The 17574-nt window shown below is 42.6% G+C and overlaps 2 protein-coding genes across 7 annotated transcripts in view; one reads left to right on the forward strand and one right to left on the reverse strand.

Moving 5' to 3' along the window:
* Positions 1-252: 252 nt before the first annotated feature.
* ggps1 (geranylgeranyl diphosphate synthase 1) lies at positions 253-14977 on the reverse strand. 3 transcript variants are annotated; one of them, XM_041947395.1, is made up of 4 exons: positions 14694-14977; positions 12327-12419; positions 9125-9195; positions 253-1901 (listed from the first exon to the last, which is right to left on the reverse strand). In XM_041947395.1, exons 2-4 carry the CDS (start codon positions 12397-12399, stop codon positions 1098-1100), a joined length of 948 nt encoding a protein of 315 aa, XP_041803329.1. In that variant the 5' UTR covers positions 12400-12419; positions 14694-14977; the 3' UTR covers positions 253-1097. The 3 variants fall into 3 exon arrangements, with proteins under 3 accessions (XP_041803329.1, XP_041803330.1, XP_041803331.1); XM_041947396.1 differs by having other exon boundaries at positions 9125-10216; XM_041947397.1 differs by lacking the exons at positions 12327-12419; positions 14694-14977 and adding an exon at positions 9974-12314.
* A 483-nt stretch (positions 14978-15460) lies between these two features.
* The window catches only part of arid4b (AT-rich interaction domain 4B), a 37485-nt gene continuing 35371 nt past the window's right edge, over positions 15461-17574 (forward strand). For 3 of the 4 annotated variants that reach the window (XM_041947313.1, XM_041947315.1, XM_041947316.1), the window contains exon 1: positions 15461-15618. The gene's annotated coding sequence lies outside the window, so the exon portion shown is untranslated. Of the gene's footprint in view, positions 15619-17060; positions 17137-17574 lie in introns of those variants that run through there. The other variant, XM_041947314.1, reaches the window with a different exon arrangement.

Raw genomic sequence — 17574 nt, forward strand, 5'->3', positions numbered from 1 at the left:
TCAGGCCCGGTGTGGGAAGAAGCCTTTAACTGCTGTAACAGGCGTGGAGACACAAATACCACAGCCTGGATTATTTTCAGTTACAGCTGTGTGCTCAGTAGATGGTGCTGCTTACATGTATCTGAGGAGAAAGGTCCCCGTCCTCCCCCTTTGCATTTAATATGTTCCGTTCAAAACAATGAAAGCCAAACCAGCCTTGATGCCGCACTGAGATCTGACGTTTGGTTTCAAAAATGGAGACAAGGCCACGGGTCATCTTCAAAAGTTTTTTATTCAATAGATGAGTTGTCAACTGCAGCAGTGTCTACTAACAAATTTCGAAGGTGATCACCCTAAAAAAATATGAGAGGTGTGAAGAGCTGTGTTGAATCTGAACCAGCTGGAAACAGTCTGCCGATAAGCCAAAGCATCAACAAAGTATTCGTATACAGCCGAGTATGAACAGCGAGAGCGCTACTTTGCATATAATGCCAGCATGTTACATAACAAGTAGACAATTGAATTGCAGAGATCTTTTCTACAGGATTGGCACTCTGGCGGCTTAATGATTAAAGATCCTCCAAATCACACGACATACAATCGAGACAGGGACATCAGAAAAAAACAACGCCCAGCATTCACTCAATTTTCATTTGGTGACAAAACATAAAAAATACATGTATATGCACTGTAGTGCACGTCAAAAGGAAGGCTGTTAAGATCTGCTGCCATCTTGTTATTTTTTCCCCATTCAGAAAAGCCTTAAACCATAAAAAGTTAGTTTCTAGTTTAACTGATTTCTTCCACTGACAGCACAGCTACACTTGGATACAAAAATTGCTGATGCATTCTTTGTTAAGCAACACTTGAAGGATGCCATCCAGCACACAAGAGAGAGGCAACGGTTTGGGGCGGCTTTGCGGTCTCGTCGCCGCTGAACACGGCCGTGGCTGTCTACCAGAATTCGAATGTTCAAGTTTAATGATTCATTGTGACTCAGAGTAGTTTGTGAATGTAACATACGGGTATGTGTGTTGAGCAGAAAATGTCTGCGTCAGTGCGTTAGCAGAGCTTCTGTGTTAGCAGAGTGTGCAGGGGCTAGTCACAGGTGGATGAGGTCAGTGGTTGTGGCTTGAGTGTGGCTCAGCGCTGGACTCTGCTGTGGCTTCGGCCTCATGATGCATTTGGCTGAGGTGTTTGACAAGGCTCTCCAGTTGAGGGTTTCCCCCAAATTCCCTGATGAGGCGGTAGGCCTCCACCTCCAGGTCCCGCAGAGTCTGACGGGTGTAGGCAAACGAGCCGACCTTCTCCAGGTAGTCCACGCAGTATCGCTTGATGTCCATGTTCTCTGTGCGCTGTCTCAGGATGTTCTGCACCTGGGTGCTCTCCGGACGCGACCAAATGGCATGAATGGTGGGGAAAGAGAACTTGCCCTCGGTCAGGTCCTCGCAGAAGCTCTTGTTCTCGCTGTACTCGCGAGAGCTCAGGTTGGCGTAGTCGTCGCGGATCTGGAAGAAGAGGCCTAGTGTGTCCAGGAGGGGTTTCAGGTCCTGTTTCCAGTCTGAGAAGAGCTGCATTAGACCGACAGCCAGGCCAAAGAGACCTCCGGTTTTCTGCAGCACCATGTTGCGGTACTCCTGCTCAGTGGGACAGGTGTAGGTGTCCCTCCAATGAATGTCCAAGCCCTGGCCGCGGTGCAACTCCAGCAGCTGTCGGGTAAACACTCGGACAGCCTCGGGGTGCTCCAGAGTCAGCACCTTCTCCAACCCCAAGAAGTAGACGTAGTTGGCCGAGTTAATGACGGAGGGAATGCCATAGATGCTGTGGGCCACGGGGAAGCCCCGCCGCAGCTTGGAGCTGTCCTCAATGTCATCAATGAGCAAGCTGGCGTTGTGTAGCATCTCAGTCACCTCGATGATCACCTGAACAAGACAAACAAACCTCATCAAACCTCGTCCATGCAGACATGAATTAATAGTTTGAGAATTACTGTGCCTGAAAAAAACCCACTTCATCATATTTTCTTTTTCATAGTAATTAATGACTTTGAGTTTTGCTGTACTAGCTTTCAGGAGCTGATATGATGATGCATACAGTGAGAAAACTTGCTTTTCCCTTCTCTTGACTTGTAACAGACAGGTTTTCAGGAGCTCTGTGTAAATTATGCATTACAACTTGTATACAGCAGAGGGTGCCATGTCTACACTCTTGCCTTCGCTGCTCCACTGGCAAGAGTCTTCATCAGCAGGCAAAATAGTTGTTGCTGAACCAAACCAGGTAGTCATTGAGAGGGAGTGAGCTCAGCAGAGGCACACTCCATACTGTTGCTGTTTCACATTCACATTCAGAAATTGACCACGGTCGGTTTTATCTCGTGTGCTGTAAAATTCAGAGAGCCAGAGCAGCTCGATGAGCTTAGAGGAGATGTGTTCACATGGTTGAGCAATTACATGTGACACTACAGGGCTTAGCACACTTTCACCAGGGCTCAGCACTTAACTTAAGCCATAAATGACAACAAGCTCCAACAGGGTCAACATTAACACTTATGCACTGCTGTGATGAGACAATGGATAAGTTCTTGTTGAGACTTTTTCAGCAATATGGAGCAGCGCATGTTCTACGTAGATGCTTTGCTTGCTGAAATTGCAGCAGTCATTTATCATTGGAGCACACAGCTCCATAGTAAACTTCCTGTGTCCTTCAGCCTCAACCAACCAAAAATGGCTTTGTTTCAAGTCCATGTGTGACACAAAACAGCCAGAGTTGCCATCAGGTGTCTGCTGTCTCGAGCTGGCCGTGCAGCCTGCTGGAGTGCTCCGCTGATTTAAAAGACAAGTGGTGTGGCCCGGTAATGAAAGCTGTTTGCATGGGGCTGGGGAAGCACAAAGAGAGGCTCAGTGGGTCAGGCAGATGGCCAAGGCTGGGCCAGTTGAGCAGTTTATCCGACAAACACATCCTTTCCTTCTGCAGGGTCCCAACTCTCACCCGCCCTGCAGCCTCAGTCAGCCACTTACGCGAGAGGGGGGTTGTGGGTAAAGCGGCACTGAATGCACACATAAACGAGACATTATGCAGGCAAAAACATACTAAAGGATTCAGAGGTTGTTGCAAAAAGCCTGCAGTCTCTGTGAACTTCCCCGTCAGGATAAAGGGATACGAGCACAAAATTCACATCAAAACAGCCTCAGAAAACAACAGCAGCTATCAAACCCAAACACAAGCACCAACAATTTTCAAGTTTTGGTCCTTGAGTGTCTAGGCTCTCCAACCATGCTTTGAACTAGTCAGGCTGTTGCTGTGTGATGCTGCTGTTTAAGTGCCAAAAGCCTTCACTACTCCGCAGGACTTCATTGATTATCACCGGAGGTTACTGACTCAGAAACTCACTGTTTGCCAAAGCTACAATCAGCGGTCCTTTAAGAATGCAGAGACTCCCTCACAAGAAATGAGTGCACTGAGTCCAATATATTGAAGAGAAATAACTCTGAAGCAGACAAGTCAGTTAGGTGTGTGCATAAACCTGTCTCACTTAGAGGGACTATAGTAGGTGCTAACCTACTACAAGTACACCTGAGTCAGACTGCAGCACTGTTGAAGTCTGGCCAAGGTTTTAACATGTTCATCCCACATGATTACACACCGCGCCTGCTAGATTGTGTCATTCAAACATGCACACTCATTCATCTAGAACAGCAGCTTTACAGTGCAAATATAAGAAAATACTGCAGATGTCCTACCAAAAATAAATGCTCAAGAAGCCGCAGTAAAATCTTAATCTGGGACTTCTGTTTTATATGTTTGGGTTTTTTTTAAATCATGTTGTTTGCTGACGCCGTGTCCCTTCTGTATGTCCTCATCAATTGTCTTGTATTGTTTTTGATGCTGTGTGGTGCAGCTGAGGGCAGTTTTCCCCAGTGCAGATAGTGGAGCCCTTAACTGATCAACTCCTTTACAATACAGGGTTTTCTTGCAGTGTTTTACAGAGGTGGCAGGTCACCTGACTTGAAACAACACCTTCACTGTCATCATAAAGAATTGATACTTTTAGGATATAAAACATTAGCGTTTAGGGAAAAGAGCAGAAGAGTGATTTCAGCAAAGGTAATATATTTAACGAGTGTGGCTGTTGTTAGGTCTGTCATCTAATAACTTCAATGATGACGAGATGAGATGTGTCAGGATGTGTCTGGTTAACTACTGCAGCCAAACTGCCTCCTGGAGAAAACGCTATGGTGCAAATGTATTACAGATGCACTTTCTAGCCTGATCCAGGCTTTACTGCAATACAATCTGCTGTTGTCACAGCCTCTTATCTGCTCCATGTAATGATAACCCTCTGACACATTGCAGGTTGTATCTAGAAATTTGACTTGTTTGCATTCATGAGCTGCTACTTAGGGTTGCAACAGTATGAAATATTCACAGTATGACAACCATCTCTGTAAATACCACTGTCTCACTGTACAACACTATTACTTATATTAACAATAATAATAATAATATCAGTTCCAATGTCCCTTAAAGGAATACAAACTTTTTTTTGGTTGAATAAATCATAATTTATAATTTCACAAAGTATTGTGTCTGATATTTTTTAAAAAAGCACTAATATGATAGAATCCATCTTTTTAACTAACACTAATATGGGAGAATTTGAAACCATAGGTACGAAAATGTAACATGGTATGACAACAATCAAATGTCATACCCTGGTATACCATGAAACCGTATGCTTCCACTACCCTCGCTGCTGCACATCATATTTGACATGTTAACCTGTGACCCAGTCCCTAGTTATTTTCTCATGGAGGCAGCTGCATTATAGTCTCACTCTGCATCAGTCACATTATAACCTACAGGATGGTCTGAACCTGAGACACTCTCATGAATGACACATGTTTTGCCAGTAGAGGAAAGAAGACAGACGAAAAACTAACCTTTCTATGTTGTCAAAGACCAGGAGGAAGACAGCTAAAGGCCGCAAGGCAACTGATGTGTACAAGGGGAATTTCCCAAACCTCCACGAGCTGTGCTGTACTACACTGTGGAGGAGCGCGTATGGGGGCTTGATAAAAAATTCATTGGCGAATGAATGAGACAGTGTGCCACTGTCACTGCCTCCATCTATCTGAAGGCACGGTTGTTTCCATGGTGGCGACTTCTTGGCAGCAGTGTGCTAATGATGACGAGAGGAGTCTGTATGTTGGGTTCAGCAGGAGTTTACAGAGCTACTACACACACACGCACACACACATACACACAGAAAGAGTGAGGGGGGAGATGGAGCTAATCATATGGGGAGGCAGTCTCAGTATGTGAGGTAAATTTAAACCTTAACTGCCCGATGTACCAGAACAAGGAAATTCTATCTGAAGAGGAATTATCAGCAGAACAAAGAGATTTGGTTACAATCTGACATCTATAGTTTAATCTCAAAAACTGATCAGTCAAACTGAAAACTCTAAGGTAACATGCCACTGCGGCCTCCACGTTCATATATCCTCCTGCATTGAAAATGTCAGCACTCCTGTCAGGAAACAGCAGCGTGTAAAATGTGAAAATATTCACAAATGCCACTTTGAACGTTGAGTCGCACCCTTGACTTCTTCTGCAAACGCGATTTATTTATTTGAAGACATACAACCCACTGTAATAGTAGCAGTGTGAAAGCTGAAATTAAATACATCTCTACTGATGCAACGTGTGAGATGGATGCTGTGGCAGGAGGAGGGCTGACATGACAGCACTGATCTATAATATTCCTGAGAAGAGCCCGACAACTTAATTACTCTTTTGCATGCATGCACCTACTTTTCTTATAGAGGCCGGAAACCAGTCATCAGATCTGGGCAAGACTTTTATTGTGCACTGGAAGATGAAATGACCACAGGAGACAACAGCGCCGCCTCTGAGCTTCGCTGCAGAACCAGAATTCCTCTATTTGTGGGAGGGTTTATAAAACATTCAGGACAAAGGGAGACCTGTTGAACAGCAAACCTAATGAGACCTGACAGGCTCAACACTTAGCATTCTGCAGTGGCATGTAGATTCAGAAAACACAGATTAGTCTCCGTATCTTCATCGCCGGACACTGGACCAGAATTCAGCCGTAACAATGCTAATGCTCTCAGTAGAATAAGGTCAATGGCCTGATCTCCCTAAGCGGACAGTGGGGAGGGTCCTGCTCAATAAAACCAATAAATCCTAAATGGCTAGTCTGAAATTAATTCGGAGGAAAAGCAGTGATGCCTATCAGCCTGCTATCTGTGTATGTGCTTCAATATGTCTGTTGCAATCTAATCAGGCAGCATTCAACAAGATGTTACAACACTGTAATGGATGAGCGGAGGCGTACGCTTGCCTGGTACTTGAATCATGCTAATCCTTTGCTCACGGAGGTGATCAGGGACACAAGGAGCTGAAGAAGCAGTAGCCTCTCGTTGGAGATTAATGTGGGTGCAGTATGTCTTAAACTACACAAACAGTCCCTAAATGCTGCCAAATATTTCCTTCTCACTCTCATTTACAGCACCATCAGGAACAGACTGTATCTGAAACCATGACCTACACATTTTCATTTTTCTGTTAAAACTGTGAAATTCCCGTCAAATTTCTGGCAGTATATTTTTTACGGCAATATTTTTGATAGATCTTTTGTGGCAATATATATTTTTCTTTTAGATCTCTATAGTTCTTGTATAAAATGTACATATATATAGTCAACTTTTATTTTGTATGTTGTATTTTTCTGTTCTGTTGTTATTACTACTGCTATTGCTTGCTGCCTGTAACACTCAAATTTCTCCAGCTGGGGATGAATCTCATCTTATCTTATCCTAAAATATCCTGACAACCAGCTCAAGCATATTCAGGGAAACCCCTGTATTAGAAACAACTATTGCAACTGATGCAATTTCCTTTGCGGTCATTAGAACCAATTTGGTGTCTTCCGTTTTCCATCCAAATTTACAGACAAATCTAATGTGACTCTGGGAGAAAATACAATGCTTTAGAGTCTGGGAATCAATTTTGCAGCAATTTGCTTGACAACAGCTCACATGCAATCAGTTAAAATGCTTTGTGAATACAATTTAAAGACCACCTCAACTCACAGGGAAGTCTTGCTTTCACTCCCACCAGAGACACCACTCATCCTTGTTAGAAACTCTGTTTGAATAGATTTTTGATCTTTTCAGACGATGCAGAGGAATATTAAGAGGAGAAGGTAAGGTGGCAGATGACACTGCAGTAGTAGGTAGTAGTAGTAGTAGGAAGAAGAGGAGGGGGGTTGGGTTTCACATGACCAGCATCCATACAAACCCATAAAGACAAAGACGTGTCCTGGATGCAAGCGCCAAAACAGGAAACAGAAGCTGGTATGAATGACAATGCAGCGACGTGACTTCAGTGCACATTATTTGTACAAGTGGTCAGGCACATTCCCAACCCAAAACAAAACTTATTTCAGGTATGGACACTATAAACTGTCAAAACATATGGATACTAACAGTTAAACACAAAATACAGTCTAAGCAAAACCCATCATGACCAGACTCAGAGGCAATCTGAAACTTTCTAAGATTTAAAAGCAGAAGTGAGAGAACATACATCAAAATGTTGTTAACCTTTATGGAAATGGTAAAAATACAGTTTTAGTGGGCAGGTTTCCCTTCTCTGCTTGAAAGCCTTTGAAGACTATATTATGTTTCTGTTGTATAGCACTTTTGTTTGTATTGTAGCCAACAATAGCTAGCTAGCTGACATTGTTTCACTTTCATCTTGTTTTGTGTTCTTTTAAACAAAATTGAGAAGTGCTCTTTGTAATATTATCAAATAAAGCTATTATTAACGCGCCACCACTGAGCAACTTGAAAAAGCCCTGAGTCATGAGTAGACACCCTGAGATGAAACAGTAGATGCAACAGAAAGTGCCTTTTGAAAATGAACAATAGAGAGCAAATGGTGCAAGTGTTATGAATAAATCAACAGTGGGCAGGACGTCATCAGTGCCATAGTTTGAATGATACTTCGTGATTTAGGTAGCAAAATACAATCAGTGATTTTTTTTAAATATTAGCTACACCTATTTAATTCATTTCAGGCTGCATTTGTGTGTAAATTGTTCCTTCATTATTTTTTATTCAAGTTTGAAAGAGGCTCCGCTGTTCTGTTCTGGAGGTGTGGACTGTGGTAATGAAGAAATGTGTACAGAACACAAGATGGCCTGATCTGACACAGTTTGGCGTTGTTAGTCACATCAACTGTAATCTTAACCCACAAAGCCACTGATGAGCTTGGTTGTTTCTCCAACTGGCTAAACATTCATTCACCAGAGCAACGCCAGACCTTTTTCAATCTCTCCAAAGAATGTGTGATGTGGGCGGCAATTCAGAGGTCTGGTAACGGGCTACTGGGCTGTGCCTTAAAGCAGTCAAACCTCACAATCATCTCTGAAACAGCTGACAAGCCCACAACGAATCACTGTATCACCCAGCTCTGCAGCTCTATGCAGCTTTTTGGCCTTTATTAGCCTCTTGTTTTAGCTTTTGGTTCCACGACTTTACTGTATGTCTCAGTCTCACTTCAGTCTTAATCTTGTTGGCAACAGCCACAAGTAGCCATTTTCAGGTAGAGAGCAGAGAGCTCTGATTGGCCCACTCTGAAAAACTGAACCAAACCACAGACAAACTTAGCACTTACTGTTCTTACTCAAGACTAAGCTCTTTAAAAGTGAGTATACGCGCCATCTATATAGGCAGAAATGCATCCAATATCAACAATTCATGAAATCAGTGCTAGAGGAAAGCTGCAATTTTCAACCTACAGATCAAACAAATATAGAAGAGGGTAACTGTTCTGTTTCTAAAAGCATAGCTCCGGCTTTTTCATTTCATTCCACTTGATCCTCAGCTGCATTAACAACCTCCTGTAATCAATCATGGATGCTCTACGCTCTATATCCTGGCTTTACATTTACATTCAGTTTGGAACAACTCAGCTGACAGAACTCTCTGGCTGCATTACAAAATAAATTGCCTATTCGGAATGAGCACAGCATCATTTCACCTTCGTGGACCCATCTGCAACAATAAACATCAGACAACTCTGAATGTTAAGAGGCTTGAAATGGCTGATTTCTCACCTGCAGTTTGTCCTCTGGAACATTAAGCCAGTGGTTAAATGCTTGGGATAGTTTTGTCCTCACTTGCTTTCCTGAGAAGAGAGCAGAAAACAAAAGTTAAACTGTTTTAATAGTCAAAAACATATGTGCTGTAGTATAGAAAGGAAGACAACGATATGTCTAAATTGCATCCTTCACAATGAATACTATTGCAAATCATCAGCTCATTCTACATTGAAAAATGGTGTGTTACTGCGTAGGCTTTGCTGACATTAGTATTTCTTTGAGTCCTTATGTCACTGATATTTGAGAATGAACACTTTGTTGAGGTCTATATCAACACAGCTGGTGGGCGGTAGCTACATATTCCCAGAGAGACTGAACTTTCAACAAAAATTACATAGAACAATAGTTCTCAACCTTCCCAACCCTATCATTTATACAGGTCCCTTAGTGGCCTTGATCAAACAAGACGTAGGCTAACTGTCCTCCCTGAATCCTAATTTTGATTACTATTCTGTCAAATCGTGAAAAAAATATGGAATCAAATATTAAATAACAGATTTGATTTAACTGGACAGCTGGAACAGCATTATCATTAGTTTCCCAGGGAGCAAAAAGGCCATGTAAATACAAATGACTCTGTATTTATAAGTGCTAAACAAATGTAATTGTTAGAAGTTTGACATTCAAATTTGATTAGGTCTTGTTACTGATCACAAACAGCAGCTAATCAGAATTGCCAAAAAATAAAAGAATTCTTTCTTTTGTGCAAACGGAAACCAAGAGCAGCCTGCTAATAAAGGAAAAACTGGAAGGCAAAATATTTTAGAGCAGACTTTGTGTTGTTGGGCTTAACACTAAGTTTACTTGGAGCTGGTGCACATGGTTACGGCCTTTGTTCCCTCAGACACTGGTCTTGGTTGGCTCTCTGGGCAGCAGCAGGCAGACAGTGGTCTGGATCTCCCTGGAGGTGGGGTTGGAGCGCTGGTTGTAGTGAGCCAGACTAGAGGACTCACTGGCAACAGACTGCAATATATCACTCTCAAAGGACTTCATGATGCCCACGGCCTTGGAAGAGATGCCGGTGTCAGGTTGGACCTACTTCAGCACCTTGTACACATAGATAGCATGAGTGTCCTTCCTGGTTCCCGACCCTGTTCTTGCCACTCTTGGTGGCTTTAAATATGGCTTTCTTTGAGCCCTGTCAACTTTTTAAGAACGTTGCAACGTAACCTCCCACGTCTTTGCTGGAATTAAGGCGCATGACGGTGGAGCTGTGACTCAGCTTGTCAGGTGGCAGGTGTCTGGTTTTAGAATAGTGTTATATTGTGTGTCTGAATGATAGAAGCTAAGTTGATTACACATGAAGTCAACAGTGGAATATCCCTCTTTGAAAATTTGTAACAATGGCAATAACACAGTGTTCACTGTGTATCCTCGGGAGAAATGAATGCTTGAAGAGGAAGAAAGCTTGTTAAATTTCCTCCACGGGGAATACAAACGAAGATAGCATCCATTTTCCGGCGCTGACACCGTACATAGCATGTTGGTGAAATTTTTTGAGATGATACACACATATCGACCCTCTTTCAAAAATATTGCTTCCAGTGCCCCTCAATGTTCTCTGAACTCCCCCTGGGGGGTGGTACCGCCCCCGTTTCGAAAACACTTTTAGAACTTATTGTCATAACTTCAGCCAATATAACCGGGTAAACATGACACCGATCACATCCTCACTGTTGTAAACATAGAGCGCTCTGCAAGAAACAGCTTTGCAACAGGGTCCAGTGAGACCAAAAAATACCAGCCTCGCACACACTGTGAAATATTTCAATCCAACCTATCCCAAGTAGTTATTAACATCATGAACATCAACTCTGTTCTTTCTTCTTCTACTGGAGAACTAATTCAGAGTTAAACTTGCCTAGGCACACAACTCTGTTTTGGCAACAGCGGGTTGGGATGTGACCTGGCTAGAGGAACTGTCAACTGTCAGGAAGTCAAAAAAGAAAAGTCCTCCAGCTGCCTTAAATGAAGCACAGGAAGTTTTCTGCTGTTCAAAGACAAGGTGTAAGGGGAGTATCTCTTTGACCCTATTGGATTCTGTTGTAAAGCCATTTCCAGCTGAGTGCTCACATCCACAATCTAAACACTGACATGGATTAGTGCAATTGCATGCCAACCTATAGCTATGTTTGCCAAAACTATGACAAAAAGAAATTTTCCTTTAGGGAGAGGGTCTGTTGCAAGACTTTAAAATAATTGTATTTTATGAGCTTGAATGACACAGTGGCACTGTCACAAAGGAAAACACCCCAACTCACTGAGACTCTTAGGACTTGCCCTATTTACCCAAATAAAATTCTGATGTTAGGTCAGTTACTTCTCCACTGACAAAGAGTGACCAATCAAAACTGAAGAAGCAAATTATGTCGGTCTCCTAAACAGCAGCACATGAGCTCTCTGTCAAGAGGAATTAGACTCAAGAAAGCTGGGATGTTAAACATTTACAGAAGTACGCACAGCTTGCTCACTTCTGGGTATTTAAATTCTAATTTCTCAAACTTCTCTGTTTAATTTCTATTTGGAGTCATGTTGTATAAAATACAGCCTTAAATATGACTAGATTTTATAAGACAAATCTGTTCATGTTCAAATTGTCATCTACTGTTTTTATATTGAAATGTTAACATAATAACATCTTTAACATGGTGAGACCATATGCTGCTGCCAAAACACAGATTTGATTTTTAGGAACCATGTCAGTCAGTTGTCATAATTGTGTTCCAAATGTGCTCTGTAAAACAAAGTCAGTTAAAAACTCAAATATATAAGTTACAACGGATTAACTGAACTCCCTTTAAATTCAAGGCTTCTGTGCCACAGCAGTAACATATATGCACCCTTATATGAAATTAATCAACACCTCGTAATAACAAAAAGATTGGGTGTTAGCATTGATCAAGATGAACAACTTACGAGACATCCCGTCTCATATTGTGAGATTGATGGTAAATGTTGGGTGCATGTTTTTTGTGATTATGTCTGCAGTGTGCAGACATCACATTCATCATTTGAGGCATTTTGCTGATGCTATGATCCAGTGTGACTAACAAGATGTCTAGCATCCACACATGGCTTTCAATGACCTTTTAGCTACATGTCTGTGTGTCCCCACCTCTTCCGCCACTCGGCAGTCAATGACATGGAAAAGACTCACCTGGCAGCTGCAACAAGTACTTGTATGGCTCCAGCAGAATTCGCTCAGAGGCCGCTTGCGAGTCACTGTCCATTGCTTCAAACTTACACAAATCTATATTGGAGGAAAAAGTAAGGAAATGCAAAATGCAGTTGTTGAAGACAGCATCATTTTTGAATAAAAATGAACAGCCTCGAGGGTATGGCAATCTAATGTTGTTTGGGATGCGGGAGGCAATTTGTTTTGAATAATGAAGAAAGAGGTGAATTTTTGTTCTAAATATTCAATTTGTTAATTCACATGTGGAAACTGACTAGTTCACGGAACATTTGTAAAGTAATGGTATGTTCAGTGTCACCCACGTGAAACTCCAAAAATGGAAAGCAACAATTTTCCAAGTGTTAATCTCTCAAGACTTGAATGTGAAATGACAATGAAGAGCAACACAGACAAAGTACAAAAGAAATACAATTTGCACTTCATTTAACATCTTCAAGCTGTTGTTTATCCGTAGTCTCATAACAGTAAACAATTAGTTCCAAAAATATGAGCCATTGAGCAATTCAGAAATCCATTCCCTAAACTAAGAGATTATTATTTACTTTACTTTATTACTTAGATTAGATAACAACATGTGGCTTTCTGAACTGGCATGGCACCAGTTTCAAACCACAAAAGTCAGTCATTCCTCTAGCCCGTTGTTGATTGTGAGCTGGCTTACAGAAAAAACAGTGATATTACTGAGTCCTCACAGTTAAAAGGCTTGGTGCAAATCCACAAGCACACTAGAGTAAACAGAAGATGTGTAAAATTGTTATTAGTGAATGCTTGTGGTGTGTTCTTGTTGCTTGTTGTCTTGTATCTGTTATTTCTCAGCACCAAACTAGAAGCTGGCTATTGACTGACAGATTGGGGAACCAGTGTTGGGTAGACAGAGCTGTGGTTGAAGAGATTGCAGAAAGGAGTGTGTTGACATGACAAAAACTTTGTCAGGCTGGAAAGCCAGCTTGGTGTAACTGACATCAGATACAAAACTGTGCAATGCTGCAACACATTTAGCATAACACACAGGAATTGTGTGGCTATCATTTGTGAGTGATACTTTCACCCACTCATTGTACTCTCCTTTTAAATAAGCACATAATTGAGAGACAGGAAATGCAAAAGTAACACGCTTGTAATGCTTTACCTTAAACATGCTCTCACTCATCTAAACCAAACAAGAAAATAGGAGGCTTCAATAAATCAGATGAAATATTTTCATGATGTAATGCACCCTGCGCCAGACACGTGCAGAATCATGAAATCCCCTTGTGCATGATGACACATTTATCACATGATTGGATAGGTTAAAACAATCACATTACTGGTGAATCACAGAAACTGGTGACGGGTGATGTAGCAATAAAAATAGAGAGGCGGGGCAGTCTGTGGCAGCTAGCTCAAAAAATGACTTATTCCTCACATAAGATGGCAGTTTAGGTTTCATTTCATAAATTGCCCAGACTACATAATTTACACCCAGTCACATTATAAACATCTATAAACTAATGCACCTAAAAAAAAGTTTGAAACTTTTATCTTGAGAAAATAATATTAGCAAACTAACTTCTGTTCAAAAAGGAATCAATTCACTGCAGCTCTGCCTCTGACACTGATGCACAGCCTCACAGCTACTCATCATAATTAAATTATCAGACTGCCATGGACTTTAGGCAGTGCAATATTATATTTGGCAGACCTGATCTCTTGTCAGGTAATGTTATTCACAGAGTCATCATTGCTTTTGAAAAACTGTCACAGCCTAGCGTGTAGATGGAGAGCTACTAGATTAATAGGTATAAATGTATTATTGAAGACAGCTTTGAAATAAACTTGATTAAGTGGTAATTCCAGTGCAGTATAATTCCACAACTTCAGTTGAACAGTCAACATTATTTGGTTTGAAGCTGAAACAAATAGGTAATAAATGCAATGTTTACTCTCATCTGGTCTGCAACAAGTGCCTAGCGAGTGGAATAATCAAAATCTAGGCAATTTCTCATTAGATATGCCAATTTCACTTTAAAACACAGCCACCTCTCAGTTCAATTATATCTATTCCATATGTACACTCTGAAATTTTGTGACAGTGAGACTCAACCAAAAAAAAAGAGATTTTTTTAAATTATTAATTTTTAGAAGTTTTTGAAAAGTGAAGTTTAAGTTTTCCCATCACGTTGACAATGTACATCCCTTCAATTTCCCCGTTTCTTAAAATAACTTAAACGACAATATTAATTGCACACCCAAATTGCACACGCACATCAGAGCTTAGAAAATAAAATGGTGTGATGCAAATGTGAAAGCTTCCTTCAGGTACAGTCCAGTGTTCTTAACTCCACCCACCTTGGCTGCTGTCTGTCAGGCTGCTGACTGGCCGGTTCTGTCTTCCTGTTAGCCAGACTGCTAGTTAGTTAGCATTAGCAGGCTAACATAAACGCGCCGGTATGCCACAGTTGAGCATTTCTTTCTTTCTTTCCTTTTCAAAATAAAAACATCCACTCCGACGCTGGTCGACTAAGGCACACGACATGAATGCCACAGCCACACTTTCACATCATTTTCAGGTCCGTGTGTTACTAGCTAATTCACCACAAGCTAAGCTACGCTAGTGCCGTCACCGTTACGCATTAAACACTTTTCCAGACAAGCTAGTGTTGATGAGCTACATATATATGCTTCGACTGCGTTACAGAGCAGGCGCAGAGTAGGTGGGGAATGTAACATGGGTGCCTCGCATATTGTGCATTGCAATTATATTGCTACATTGGCCGGTAAAAGCTTCCGCCCGTTAAGTAAATCGGACAAACGCATCCCCGTGCTGTCGGGCAAGTCTGTAATACATATCGAACACACATGTGTTTCAACATCGGGTGTTGTAGTTTTTCAGTGTTTCTCCTCTGTGTATTGTGAGAACCACCCAGTAGGATTACTTCTTACGCCTGGCCATGGATATTTTTCTCCTCCCTCAGCCAATCACGTGCTTCTCTTCACTGTGCGATCCAATGGAGAGGCGAGGCGGGGTCAGTAAACACGTCAATCATTCTCAGGAGGCGGGGTAAAGATCATAGAAAGAGCTAGGCTAGAGGAGCTACTCAACAAGGCAAACAGCAGCGCTCTGCAAAAACGACTTTTACCCATCCGCATCCAACATCAACTGGGGGCCAACGGACGACGTTAAAACCTGTCAGATTTTTCACATAAATGTTCCTATGGATTACTAATACACTTTCGTCGAACAACATTGGTGTTTCTCAACTTGACAGCATAGGTAAGCCTGCTTTTGTTCGGCCAAGCCATCGCAATTTTGATTATTTTACTAACGTTAGCTTGCTTCCCTGCTGCTACCAAGCCAACCTTGACGTTAGCTAACTTGTTAACTAATGCTGCGATGTGTGTGGGGGGATTTTATGGAATGAATGAATTAGGCGACTGTACAGCAAAAAGCTGACGGCCGAGAATACAGAAAAAAAACTTGGGTCAGCTCGATAACAAAGTTATGCTGTAGCCAGCCAAATTAAGCTGATGAGCACAGTGAGAGGTTATGCTACTCCGTGGTTGAATAGTTTCAAGCCTGCTGGACAGGCACCGGAGTGTTGTGTTGTTGAGCGGAGGAATCCTCGGAGAGGCTGTCGTCGAGCTGCGCTTGTCATAGTGTTCCCTAATAGCCGTCAAAAGTGATATTACACGAAACCAGTGGCGACCTGTATGTGCTTGACATCGCTGCACGATGTGATTTGTCGACCAGCGACTAAACGTCGTCATTTAACAGGTAAATTGCGTTGTCAGGCTTTTCTTTTGTGACCCCAGTATCGTTAGCTTCCCCCGGTTGACTTGTCCAGTGTAGGTTGGACCAGATGAGCTACCTTGGATCAAGGAGCTCATCCGTTTGATCAGTTGTGGTTATATTCCCAGATGCGAGGTGGACTATTTCCCCTCTGCCGGAGAGGACTTGTGTTATTCTCTACGCTGTGTGTGCGTGACCAGTATTTTGCACATTTCCTTAACTGGCAACATCATCGCTGACAAACTGACAGGGCAGAAATCATCACTGAGGAGGTTTAAATGGGCTCGACGGGTTTTAGTTAATCACAGCACCGGGCTTTAGGACAGGGGAAAATGCGGTCGAGGCTCGGACCGTGTGTGTGTGTGTGTGTGTATGTGTGTGTGTGCATTATTGTTGGCGGTGGTCAATCACTCACTTGCAGCGGCTGGTCTAGCAAATTGTCTGGGGCGGATGACATTGTATCCTCCGCGATCATTCACCGCCACAAATGAGGGCTGCGACCTTGGCTTCTGCTCTAACAATAAAAAATGCTGTAGGTATTAATGCGATGTTGCCGCGTTACAAGTCTTCCTCGAGCTTGACCTTGTTGCGAACCGTTTCGTCGACTTGTTTCTTTGTCAGAAGCAGCCTCACTCAACGTTACTCCGTGAACAGTCAGCGAAACGCCAGAGCACTCGATAAAGAGTACATTTTGTGAGGAAACAAAGTGACTTCTAGCAGGGCTGCACGGCCGATCCTCACTTTGCTCAACTTAACGCTGTTATTGCGACTCGCCTTTAATGACATTTGTATAAAGGTCTGGTGTGGTGGCCGTGTTGCCTGTCCATAAGCAGTGTTATTATCGCTCTATTTTTGCTGTCGAGCGGACTCTCCGCAGAGAGCGGCGCACCGAGACAAGGGGGAGAAGCGAAAACGAAAATGAACGGTGTCGGGGCAGGTTTTTTCCCCCGTAAAAAGACGAGAGATTCGTCTCCGGGAGAGAAATGGCTCGAACGGGGGCAGGTGAATTGCGACCACCGTTCCCGCAATTTCCAGTGTTTGTGCGCTGAAGTGTTCTCCTTTTTAGCCGACTGTCAGCTACAGAAATGGCGTCATCCTCTGCTGTAGTGTTGCTATAGTCAGTGCAGTGCAGACAGGAGGCACACCACGCTGCCGTACTCAAAGAACCGAGCACCGTGCGGCGTTTACTGTACCTTTCGCTCTATCCTAAACCTCTTCATTATCCGTACATATGTGTGGACCGAACGAGGGGGTCGTCGCTTTCATCGGCGACTGGTTACTTTGTGTTTGCTCGCCCTTCGTAGCCACAAGCCAAGTCTGACTGCTGACTGACTGACTACAGCGCGCTGGGCATTACATAAACGGCTTTAAGGGCTCGGCGAATGAGAGTGATCAGCCCTGCCACGGTTTACTTTGCGACACAGATATTTTTGGGACCGT

Source organism: Chelmon rostratus, chromosome 11, assembly GCF_017976325.1.
Source record: "Chelmon rostratus isolate fCheRos1 chromosome 11, fCheRos1.pri, whole genome shotgun sequence".
NCBI lineage: Eukaryota > Metazoa > Chordata > Actinopteri > Chaetodontiformes > Chaetodontidae > Chelmon > Chelmon rostratus.